At 36.2% G+C, this 13,115-nt stretch overlaps 1 protein-coding gene across 2 annotated transcripts; it reads left to right on the top strand.

Moving 5' to 3' along the window:
- Nucleotides 1–112: 112 nt before the first annotated feature.
- LOC121973271 (NF-X1-type zinc finger protein NFXL2-like) lies at nt 113–11,509 on the top strand. 2 transcript variants are annotated; one of them, XM_042524808.1, is made up of 13 exons: nt 113–1,277; nt 3,326–3,394; nt 3,466–3,521; nt 4,121–4,187; nt 5,809–5,901; nt 6,023–6,108; nt 6,209–6,371; nt 6,462–6,692; nt 6,849–7,039; nt 8,955–9,036; nt 9,796–10,002; nt 10,691–10,780; nt 10,877–11,509. In XM_042524808.1, exons 1-13 carry the CDS (start codon nt 123–125, stop codon nt 11,042–11,044), a joined length of 2,658 nt encoding a protein of 885 aa, XP_042380742.1. In that variant the 5' UTR covers nt 113–122; the 3' UTR covers nt 11,045–11,509. The 2 variants fall into 2 exon arrangements, with proteins under 2 accessions (XP_042380742.1, XP_042380734.1); XM_042524800.1 differs by having other exon boundaries at nt 3,281–3,394.
- The last annotated feature ends 1,606 nt before the right edge of the window (nt 11,510–13,115 follow it).

Genomic DNA, 13,115 nt, shown 5'->3' with positions numbered 1-13,115 from the left:
TTTTGGAACTTAACCAGTGGGCAGTACTGAAAATTGAGTTTGTTCAGGGGCTTTTGCCCAAAATATTGAATGAATATTTATTTCTCTGGGGCGTGATCGCGGACTTGAGTTTTCAGACCTTCATGGCTTACGCCGCCGCCGCCGCCGCCGCCGGCGATCGCAGACGTCTCCCTCCGCCCATCTCAAGTCCCACATCTGACGTGGTTCTATCCGAATCCGACTCCAATAGCAGCGATGACGGTGCAGTCCGCCGCACCGCTCTCGAGGATTCTATTTTCTCCACTTACCTCCAGATATCCGGTCGGGATTCTCCGGATCTTACCAAGATCCGAACTTTCCTCGCCTCCGCCGCCGGGCGCGGTCCCCTCGTCTCGTGCCTCATCTGCCTGGAGCGCATCCGCCCGGTTGATCCTGTCTGGTCGTGTGCCTCTGGTTGTTACGCCCTATTCCACCTTGTTTGCATTCAGAGCTGGGCTCAGCAGTGTTCCCACCGGCCGCCCTCTGTCACCTCCCCCGCTGCTGCCGCCTCGGCGACCTCCGATTGGCATTGTCCCAAATGTCGGCTTTCCTACCCCAAAACCCTAATTCCTAGATCTTATATTTGCTTTTGTGGCAAGGTTGACGACCCGCCTGCAGATCCGTGGATCTTGCCGCATTCTTGCGGTGAGGTCTGTGATCGCCCCCTCCGCGGTGAGTGCGGTCATCGTTGTCTCCTGCTGTGCCACCCCGGTCCCTGTCCACCATGCCCTAAACTCGTAAACTCGCGCTGCTTCTGTGGGTCTCGTGATGACGTGCGTCGTTGCGCCCAAAAGCTCTTTTCTTGCAACAAGACCTGCTCCAAACCGTTGCCTTGCCGGAGACACCAATGCACAGAAAGATGTCATGAGGGACCTTGTCCACCATGCCGGGTGAGGGGCGTTTTTAGCTGTGCCTGCTTAAAATCTAAAGAGGAAAGGGAATGCTCGGAGAGGGAATTCAAGTGTGACAGGCCATGCACTGGGATGCTTCAATGTGGCAAGCACTCCTGTGATCGAGGTTGCCACTCTGGTCCTTGTGGGGATTGTCCACTTCAGGGAAGAAGGACATGCCCATGCGGAAAGAAGGAATACAAAGGTGTCTCCTGTGATACAGATGTTCCTACTTGTGGTTCAACATGTGATAAAATGCTGAGCTGCAGGATTCATCGGTGTCCCGAGAGGTGCCACTGTGGGCCGTGCGTTGAGGCTTGTAGAAGTGTCATCATCAAGTCCTGTAGATGTGGGGGGTTGAAGAAAGAGGTTAGTCTATGGAGCATTTTTTTTTTTAATTTTTGCATGCCTATATAAACGTTCTATAACTGTTTGGAATTGCAGTAGTCAAAGCGTGGAGCTCAATGTTTCCACTTATAGTAGAAACAATCTAGCAAATTCGAACATACCTATTGCTAAATGATAGGGTATCTTAGAAGAGTTTTAGAAGGCTAGATTCAAAGGCCTGCCTAATTCAAATAGATAAGACCAGTTCATTTATATACTAATTGAATACTTAGTATATAATAAATTGTGTAGAAAACTATGCAAATTATAAACTATTTCAATGAATCAAGTTGATCTAATTTTAATGAGTGATATAATTTTACACTAGAGAGTTGAATAGTCTCACAGCTAACACAGCTTGCTCAACTATTTTGGTCTTGTAACTCACTTTTCACTAAGGACCTAATATATATTGGGCAAAAATCAAAAGGGCATCCCTTTTTTAACGAATCATCAAAGGGCCACCCTATGTTGATTTATTATCAAAAAAGCGCCTATCCTCCCTAAAATGACATATATGTCCTCCGCTATAAAGTAGCAGTTTGTTCCATTATTATCTTTCTCCTATTTTTTCCGCCTAAATCAACGCGTTGTAGCAGCTATGACCGTAGCTGCTACAATTAAACTGCCATACAATTGTAGCAGTTACGGAACTGTGGCAGCTACAGAATTGTAGCAACTGCTACAACTACTGAGCTGCCACACAATTGTAGCAGCGACGAAACCTTAACTGCTACAATTGCAACCGAGAGTGGTTAGTTAATGATGTGGGAATGATAGAACAAACTCTTGTAGGTCATAACTTTTGACTTGGATATCAAAACGAGACTTTTTTTTGAATTGAAGTTCGTTTAGAGATCTATATTTGTTACGGACATAACCAACCAACCGAGATTCAGATAAAAAACATCGTTTAGGGCCTTTTCGGAAGCTCTTCACATCTTTTTTACTATTTTTGGTAACAGTCGGGTTTTTTTATATGCACACATAGGATTAGTTTCTCGATCCGGACTTGGATTAGTTTATTAGAAACGAATTCAAAGATGCACACATCGGATTAGTTTCTCGACTTGGACTCGGATTAGTTTATCATAAACGAACTCAAAGATGCACACATCAAATTAGTTTCTCGACCCGTAATAATCTTTCCTTTTCAAGGGTTACAAAAGAACTTAGTACTCTTATTAAATTTATTTTTCATGTTGTAGAAGCTACAGTTTTGTAGTTGCTACAACTACAATAGTTGTAGCAGCTACAATGACGTAGTTGCTACAACGCGACCCCGAATTAAGATTTAGGCGGGATTGCATGTGTCAGAAGCAATTATTGTACGGGTAAATGTACAAGGGGGCGGGGTGTCCCTTTTGATAATAAATCAAAGTAGGACATCCCTTTGACAATTCATTAAAAAAGGGGTGTCCTTATAATTTTTGCCCATACAGATTTGTAAAGTCAACTCTTTGAATAAAGAGAGACCTTGTGATGTTTTTTTCCTTCAAGAAATGATCCATTCTTGTGACTGTGAAACACGTCTATGAACTAGTTGTGCCAACTCTTTGGTAACAAATTACTAGTCTATTCTAAAAACCTAGAATCAAAGCCGTGTTAAAATGGCTAATGGTTTACAATTCTAAGTACCTAGCCTTGCTAAAAAATAATGGCAAGTGGTGCATCCAAATTAAGGTTTTGTTTGGATCTCCTAAACTATGAGAGGTTGTGGAGAAAGGCTATGAGAAACATAGTGATGAAGCTAATCCTACAGTGAGCAAATGGGATCCATTGAATGATGCGAGAAAGAAAGGGAAGAAGGAATTAATAGGAAAATGCACTATAACTAATTAGTGAAATATGCACTAATGTGTTTGCGATTATTTATTACTATGGCTGTAGAACCTTGGTAGATTTTTCTTGTAAGAGTTTATTCTTTTGCAAATAGTCTAAAGGAAATCTGTGAACCCATTTATATATCGTGCCTAAAATTTTAGGTTCCTTGCTATCAAGATTTGGTGTGTGAGAGAAAGTGTCAACAGGTGAGGGATTGTGGACGTCATACATGTAAGCGTCGTTGCTGTGATGGGGACTGCCCACTTTGCCCAGAGGTCTGTGAAATACAACTTGCGCTTTCTCCTTTACTATAGTATGAATAACTACTTGTTAAACAAAACTTCAGATCTGTAGCAGGAAGCTTAGATGCAACAACCATAAATGTCCATCACCATGTCACAGGTATTCTGTTTAGCGTTGACATGTTTTATGGTGCTTGTTTCTTTTTTATAATCTATCTAAATGTCACGCAAAAGGGTAGCACTAAAATACATGATAACCTCTATAATTAAGAGACTGTATACCTTTCTAAATTTATCTATTCAATCTTATTGCATTTGTTCTACATATAGTTGACCAGTTAAAATTAGTATTTTCTTACATGATAGTCCAAGATTAGTAGATTCCCTACTGTAAAGTACATTCCTTACTGATGATAGTACATCATACACCAACGTTTATTGCTATGTGCTACCATTCCATCTTTGCATTTAAATAATTATTCATCTATAAAGTTGTTTTTTTTGTTTTGTGTACTCAAAAGAGTTTTGTATTCCATGTTGCAATGTACCTTTTTCAGGATCACTGATTCCTTGATCCCGTGTGGGATCTACGAGGTAGAGATCTAGATACTATCTCACTTGACAATGTTTTTTTGGTGGTCTGACACTATCCAATATATCATAATTTCTCTTGGAATAATTGTAGATATTTGTACAAGTTTTTTCTGTTATTTCTGCTTAAATGTTTTGTATCTAATCCTGATCTGCATATTCTCCTAGGGGTGTTTGTGCTCCTTGTCCTTTAATGGTGCCAATTTCATGCTCATGCGGAGATACTCGATTTGAGGTGAAGTTGATTTGAACAGTGTTGCTCACATATTTGTTTTCAAAGATTTTTCTTCATCTAGTTGTGAAGATGAGAACCTGAGCAACTACGTGTTGGTGTTAAGAAAGTAATTGAAATAAGGATTCTGTTGCTGATAGTTGTGATCAAAACTTAGATAAAAGCTTGTTGTATGATACTCTGTTATTATTCTGAACTTGATAATCTTAATTGCTTAAAGTTTCCTTTTTTTTCTGGTGCAAACTTGAGAGAAAAAGTGAAGAAAAAAAACTAAAGAGGGGAAGTGGATAATCCAATTCCTATGAATTAAAAAAAATTGAAAATACATGAAAGAGAACTTAAACACGTACTAAGTTTGGGAAATTTAGTTACTATGAAATCCTTCTTTAGGAGGTAAAGTAGAAATATAATCTCCAAGTATATATGACTACTTCTCCTGGAAGCTTAAGCTATCATGAATGAACCAGTCTATTCTTCCAAGTTTAACATTTACTTAGTTCTTTCATTGAACACATTAAAATGCTTGCCTCAAATACTTTAACATGACCACTATGTTTTCCTCTTTTTACTAAAACCCAGGTTCGCTAAACCCACCAAGAATAATTGACTAGGAATTGTGTCATAAACCAAGCAGAATTAGTATTTGTAACTTTCTATCAGTTTATGAGATGCTAAATATTTCATTGTCAAGTTGAGACTATGATAGATGAAAAACACAGTCAAAATGAGCAGATAAAGCTCAGAGAATGGTCCTTTTCAAAAGTGACACTAATTTTCTTATACTAAAAGACATCATTTGGGTCATTATTTTTTAAAGGGTAACTTATCATGATGCAGTAAATGTTTACATATTTTTAAAACAGTAGATATACAATAGTATAATATTGAAAAAAATAATAAAACAGGTAAAACAATAAGTGATATAAGAAGGAATATGTTAAAATGCTAAAAAAATAGAAAGCTATAGTTATATTGCAAGTAAAAAAACAGTATGAAATATGATCCATGTTTTCCAGCTATGCTTGGTCCAAACCTACAAAATAATGCATAATTTTGAAATTAAAATTTGTGAAAATCTTAAATTACATAATGCAAAAAAATAAGTATAGAAAATTAAAAAAAAAACAAATTGAAATGTATGGGTTTTAGAAAATTTTAAAATGTTCATAGTCAGGACAATCTCAAGGTTAGCCCAGATAGCTTTTTGTTTCGCTTCATCAGGCATTGAATATTTCCATTTGGATTACTAAAAAAGAAAAATCTGGTCTTTTCATATGCACAACAAAAACACTAAACATATGCTACCTTCTTTGGAAGTTCAATATTTTACACGATATGAATAGAGCCCAATTTGTCTATGTATTATGACAAATGATTGTAAATATTGTGCATTTCCTCTAAATCTATGAATATCTCTCTATTCAGCTATAGCAATTATCAATAAATTAAAAAGATAAACACAGACTAAACTTTTTCTTTCTAAACATAGGTAATAGCTGTGTGCTATCATTCTGATTGTATGACAAAGTTGCTTCAGATTGTTTGCTTGAAGGATTGAATGTTTGTAATACCTAAAGAGTGTAACTATTTTGTGCCCTTATATTCCTTTAATTTAACTGTTCAGGTGCCTTGTGGTACAGAAAAGAGCCAAAAACCACCAAAATGTTCTAGACCATGTACAATATCTCGTCTTTGCAGACACAAATTTGAGTGTCGGGTAAAGTGGTTTTCCTGAATTGATTTGGTTCACTCACGGCATACATGATGATTCTGTGAGCATCATATTACAATCCAAACTTATATAGAATTCATGTTATTGAAGTTCCAAATTTTGCCAGCCCCACAAGTGCCACTATGGAGCTTGCCCACCATGTCGATTGACATGTGGTGATGAACTTCCATGTGGACATAAATGTAAAGAAAGGTGTGTTTAAGTTTAGAAGCTCTTACTTTGAAAATTCTTACTATCTTGAGTAATCTCTGCTAGTTGTATCTTGCTGACTTTGTTAATCTATTTTCTGTAGATGTCATGGACCAATTCCTGCTCCAAATCCAGAATTCATTTTGAAACCAACAAAAAAACAATTAAATAAGCATCTTGAATGTGTACCTGGATCACCCTGTTCTCCTTGCAAGGAAGTGGTTTGGGTTCCATGCTTTGGCCAACATATTGGAGAAGAACGTTCAGTATGTTGCTTTCTCTATGTTAGATTATTTTTCATACTTCCCAATTATATTGTTGATTTTGTTTATAATTTGGTCTCATTTTTGTCCTAGATGCTTTGTCACAGTAAGAAGCAGTTTCCATGTTCAAATTCCTGTGGAAATCTTCTTCATTGTGGCAATCATTACTGCACCAAGATTTGTCATATACTTAATAATCAGGTATTGACCATCGAAAGGCATGGAAACAATGGCTCTGGTAACCAAGAACAAAATCTGTGGATACCAAATGATGTGATTAAGCAGGGGGAGCCATGCGAAGAGTGCTTTCTTCCTTGCCAAAAGGTTGAACCATATATTATTTCCACTTACCATCCTTCCAATTCCTACTCCAGTACATTGTCAAATTGGAATGCTAGTTACTTTCCTACTTAACCCATTTAAATTGGAAAAAGTTTGTTAGTAAATGTGAATCTGGTGCTTTTGTATATCACTCTTCAGGTTAGAGAACCATTGTGTCCACATCCTTGCCCTCTACCATGCCATTCCAGTGAATGTCCTCCATGCAAGGTCCTTATTAAACGTTCCTGTCACTGTGGTTCCTTAGTGCATGCTTTTGAGTGCATATACTATAACAGCTTGAGTGATGATGAACAACAGAAAGTACGCTCTTGTGGTGGCCCATGTCACAGGTAAGCTGGATGAAATTACCTTTCAGATTTTGTATTTTGTCCCAATTTTTTCTCTGTGATCACATAGTAGCTTATTTACTTTGGTAGGATCTAGAATGTTAGTTCTATCATCAAATTCGATTCTCAGTGATTTTTGGTTCTCTACCAGTCATTATCAGAAAAACTATTTCAAAATTCATGCATTTTAATGTAGGTTTGCCATTATAGTTTGAATACCTGCTCAGTCAGCCTTATGTAACTTCCTCTTTGCAATCCTTTTGATTTTTCATGCAGCATCATATCATTTATCACCGTTGTAAGTAGCGTAAGATTGTTGATTGAAACTGAAAGATAGTAGCACCAATGTTATATTCTTTAAGCTTGTTTGTTTGGTTGCCCCTCTTTATGTTGACTGAAAACTTTCTTATTTTATTCTATTGTTTTCAAACATATGGGGAATAAGTTTATTTGATTTATGGTCTCTGTTTTCCGTCCATGAACTGAATATGCTATTCTGTTTTTCATGTTTATACTCTTGTAGTTGAATGTAATTTAGGAATCACTCTTAGTGGCCAAATTGCTAGCCAATATGCTTATGAAATATCCAAATTCTGTGTTAATTTGCTCACAGATATCACAGTTAGTCCAAGACAAGGTTAATGATCTTCTTTCAATGTCTGATTTTAAGTTGGTTGGAACAAGATCATTTTAGTGCAGACATTATACCATGTGTGGATATGAGTTGGTGAAACTAACAATCAGGTGAAAGGGAAGAGGAAGAGGAGGCAAAAAAGGAAGAAGAAAAGGAAGAAAGGGAGAAGCACGAATAGGGGAATAACCCACCTACTCTTGTTTGTGGTAACCAGTGAACCTAGCTCCAATATTTTCCCAAGAAGACTGCTCGATGACCATTCTGGCAAACTGAGCTCACATGTTGAACCTTACATTCTACGATTGTTATGTATGAAAGCCCTCTGACATGGCTCTGACTATGTTCCAATGCTGCCTGCTGAGATCCCATGCTTTGATTGAGTTTCAGTGACAACTCTTGTGCACAAACTGTTTTATTTACCCTTATATAGATGTGAAAGTAGTTGATGCATTATAGGTTGTTTTACTTCAGGAAAATTTTTGTATTGACCACTCATATATACAGGATGTTGTTAATCATCTTATGGTAGAAATAGAGGTTAACATTAATTGACTTGAGGGACACAACTGACAATATTCCTGTCTTGTATAGAAGGCCAGAACAGACCCCCAGTGTCAAAGTGAAGGTTATTTTCAGTATTTAAGTTTGTTGGTTTAAGATCTACGATGACATATCACACAGTACAGATTAGACGCAATTGACATGTGATATCTTGGAGTGAAATGGACTTGAGAACCTAAATATGTAGAGGCACAATATTTCCATGTGAGATAATGCTGATTGTTTATGACAAATGAGAATTAATCCCTGTGTGATAGGTTATTGTACTTGTAGTTTATTGGATGAAAAATTATGAAGACAGACTCTTGAATGCAGTTAGAGTGTATGAGAAATGAGAATCACTCATTATTGAACACTTTAGTGGCATAATACACGTATTTGTGGCTCAATAAATTAAACATATTCTATTTTTGATGAATATTAGATCTGATTATGCTGCATTTTGGATGGAAATGCGTACAAATTTCTATGATTATGTAATTCACACCTAAATGATGATAGACGGATTTTTGTTTTTTGAGATTTAATTATCATCAGATTTATGTTAGTTGGGATAGCCGCAGCTGGATTTGATGGTTACACAGTCAATCACTACTTGTTTATTTTTCTTTACTAATCATGGTACTGAGACAATAAAAATGAGGGCGTTTCAGTTATCATGAAAATATAGTAAGAAGAGGTCATTGTCTTGTAAACTGATTTACTCTTTTTTTTTTCCCACAGAAAGTTACCAAATTGTCCTCACTTATGTTCAGAAATATGCCATCCTGGTGAATGCCCATCAGTCTATGACTGCACTAAAAAGGTAAAGATAATGAAATGTTTATATTTTAAGGTGTTTGATCTGTTTGATATTCTATATCAAATAACCAACAGTCTGCGATTTAATTGGGATTAGATGGTGCTGCTTTAACCTTAAAGCCTTGATTGCCTAGCTAGCAAATACTACATACATGTCAACACTATACTTTGTATCCTAACTTGATTGCATCTCACTTCGCCCGACAAATAGTCTATTCATATACAATAATGCATGTATAGTGGGAATAGTTTACTTTTGTACGAGAAACAATAGTATCTCAAATTATAGCTCTGGATGTAAAATATATCTGATAGTTATGAGACAAGATATGTATTTTGATTATGCTCATACTCTATGGCTACACTTTACCCATTTTAAATTTGAACTTGTGTTGGAAATGCTTTTTATTCCTCTATCTCCTTTTGACTCGTATGTATGAAGTAAATTTACGTGGTTGTCTAAATTTCATGTGATTCTTAAACTTAAATATCAAGGACAAATGCAGATAAAAAATTATACTTAACCTTTCTCCATTTTACAATTTATTAACACAAAACTAGCTAATGGATAGCATATAGGAAACAAAAGTACTTTCATTTCATCTTATAAGTACCATACAATCATACATTCTGTTCCTTTGGCATATTAGCAATGCTGGGAAATTATGTGGGAAGTTGTTACCTTTCAGCAATTTTCTTGGTATTATGTAAGCAATTATTATTTTGTCAGATACACATACTATGCTGATTTTCATATTTCTAGGTGAATGCTCGTTGTGCATGTAACACTCTCAAGAAAGAATGGCTATGTCGAGATGTCCAAAAAGCCTACTTGAATGTTGGTCATGATCCAAAAGACATCTCAAAAAGTCACTTTGGTGTTGGTGTTCTTCCATGTGGTACAATATGTGCAAACAAAATTAAAGGTGTCGAATCTGACCTGCAACTCCGAAAAACTAGTGAGATCAAGGTACAACTTAGTAATTGCCATACTATTTTGTTTGTGATGCTCTAAATATGAAAAAAATTACTAGTTCATTTAACTCATATAACTAATGAATAGTCATGTTTATATAGAGAGAGATATAGAGAGAAGGCAGAGCCATCAAAGATGGCATAAAAGGGCTATTGTGATCAGTATTCAGACATGAGATGAAAAAAATGATTCAATCAAAAACCCAGTGAGAAAACAGCGATTTCTTTACCTAGACTCAGGCTATACTTTAGGTTTCTTTTTGTTCCTATTTATTGAAGAAATTAAGCAAAACCAGAGTACTACAAACAACAATCAAAATGAAGGAAACAATCTACACCTGAATGGTTTGCTTGCTATTCCAAGGTTGTCAGTATTTTCTTCACTCCAGATTAGGTTCCATGCCAAGTGATATACCCTGAAAACATTGTATAAATTACTCAATAGATAGGTCACAAATTAATACAAATCGAAATTTGTAGCTTCCTACAAAATGTTAAATGTTCCAGATCATGTTGTTGACTTTGCTTTTGGATATGTCATATATGTTAGAGCAAAAATGGCGATCCATCTATGGAGGATGTTTGCCAAATGCCTACTTTTGTTTTCATCTATAATCTTTCTAATGAAGCATTTACTATCCAACAATTGATCCTTCAAGGCCTTACTATGTTCTTTCATTTAGAGGGTTCCATTGGCCGAGGTACCAAATGTCCCAAAGCGCAAGAGAAGACGTGAACGGGTTCAAGAAGTCGGACATGTTTCAAAATTCCAGGTTCGTTTTCATTACCCTGCAACCGATATCATTTTCACAAATATAGAAGAAAAAAAAATTGTATTCAGTTTTTCTTCTTCTCTCTTCTTGTCGCAGATACTCAAGGCAACTATACAGAGAGGTATCATCATTGTTCTCATAATTGTCGCGATCATCGCTAGTGCATATTATGGGCACAAGGGTATTTTGTGGCTCTCCGATTGGATGAACGAAGTGGATGAACAAAGAGCGCGTAGAAGAGGTACTCATCCAAGATTCTACTAGAGGAAACAAAGGCCTTTCCTTAAAGACTTTACCATTGGCCCTAAATAGCTATACTGAAGCAATTGCTCGAGAAATCGTATCCTTGATTTTGTTTTATCTTCGATATGGTGAGTTTTGCTCGTACCATCATTTCGTGATTCATCTTGTTTATGCTAAGGTTGCTAAATTTTGACTAATCTATTTGGTCTAAAATAAATTAAGCTCATGTTTCCCGCACTCATGAAGAAGTTTTCGGTACTCATGATCTCATCTCGTATAGCTAACACTTCCGCTCGCCTACTTGAGAGTACAAGTGTGGTTTCTTGTGAAAAGTTAACGCAAAAGTATGGCGACAAGTTAGATATTAGAGAAGTAGATTACACAAGTAAATTTTAGATGCTGAAACAAGATGAGCTTAGTATGTTTTACTTAACAAGCAAAGAAGTGTGTTAACCTTTTTTATTTTAAAAAATAATATTCATCAAATAATATCCATGAAACATCTATTGGGTGGTTTAGCTGTACGGTGTATCGGATTCGATTGCTATTTTCTGCAACCCTATTGGTGGATTTGGAAGCTCCCTGTCCGGCCACGTCGGCGGACCTCAAGAACTATCTCGATGCCGCGATGACAACCAACACACTGCAAGGAGATGTTTTGTAAGACACTCTTTTTTTAAACCTTGCGGTCTCAATCCCTTCAATTCGATTCGCGATTTGAAATTGAGCTGTTTGATCACTGGAATGATGCTTCGCCTAGTTTTCCTGATCTCAGTCCTCTTCTTCTCTCAGCAAGCCAAAGCCATCGATCCCTATAAGGTATCTGGGGTTTATCTATTTTAGGATTAGGGTTTTTGTTGCTAATTATGATGTTGATTCATTTTATTGGGGATTTGTGGAAGATTCTGTTCTTTTCTATTTCTTTTATTTGAATCCGGCTCAGATTTTGTGTTAAAATGGTTACGGATTGTGCGGATAAGCGTATACCTATGTCTGAATCTGGTTGATAGCTCGGACGTCCCTTGTTATATCTTTAAATGAGACTACAGTTTGATTGCATATTTTTGCCCAGATCTATGCCTTTTAGTTCCATTCTTTGCACCATACGCGTTCAAAGTGTGATTCTTTTTTTTCCTCGCATCTGTCTCCATCTTGAATGACTCATTTTCAAGTTTGCTGAATTGTCGAACAGAAGGGAAAACTTGGTTCATTTCCATGTGAAGAATTTGTCAGCCTCTATCTAGTTGGCTCGTATAGTGCAACAAAAAACTTATATATGTAAATAGGAGAGGAATAATATGGTAAACTTGTTGCCAACCTTAAATGACCGTAACTTGCTCAATGTTCTCAAAAGCACTAGGCGGTAGGCGAGTGGTCACCCACTGCCTAGCGCTTAGGTGGTGCTTCGGTAGATTTTTTTTTCAATGAAATATGTATAATTTTATTTCAATATACAATAAAAATAGTTTGAAATAACAAAAATGCACAAACTAACCCGGAGTAAAATATTAATCAAAATTTAAAATATTAATTTGTTCAACTTCAACATACAATGAAAATACCAAAAGTGCACAAAATAACTCGTATAATCTCATATCCCTAATTCTTCTTCTAGTTCATCTTCATATTTCTCCAACACTTCCTCTGTATCGAATTCAAACTCAAAATCTATGACATCTTCGTCTTTTTCATTTGATATAAATTCTTCTTCGTGAAGTTCTCTTACATCTTCAATATTTATCTTCACATCTTCATCTCTACTATTAACAATCCATCTTTATGTCATAGTTGCTTCACTAACAAGTAACACATCAACTTATTTTTCTTCTTGTCTTCTATTTTTGTTTATCACTTTGTATGAATTTATATTAAAGAAAAATATTAATATTGAATGCATATTTAGGCATTAGTAATTACTAATTAGCAATTACACAATAAGTAATTGAGTACTTATCCCCTCAAAAGTATTCGAATTTCTCTCACAATAAGAAGAACTTGTAGCTAAAGAAAGAATCCTTTTAGCCATCTTTTGTAATTTAGGTACATCATTTCTAAAAAGATACCACCATCCAACTAAATAAAATAAATCAAA

Source organism: Zingiber officinale, chromosome 1B, assembly GCF_018446385.1.
Source record: "Zingiber officinale cultivar Zhangliang chromosome 1B, Zo_v1.1, whole genome shotgun sequence".
Taxonomy (NCBI): domain Eukaryota; kingdom Viridiplantae; phylum Streptophyta; class Magnoliopsida; order Zingiberales; family Zingiberaceae; genus Zingiber; species Zingiber officinale.
The sequence above is the reverse complement of the archived record's forward strand: the minus strand, read 5'-3'. Positions and strand labels throughout refer to the sequence as shown.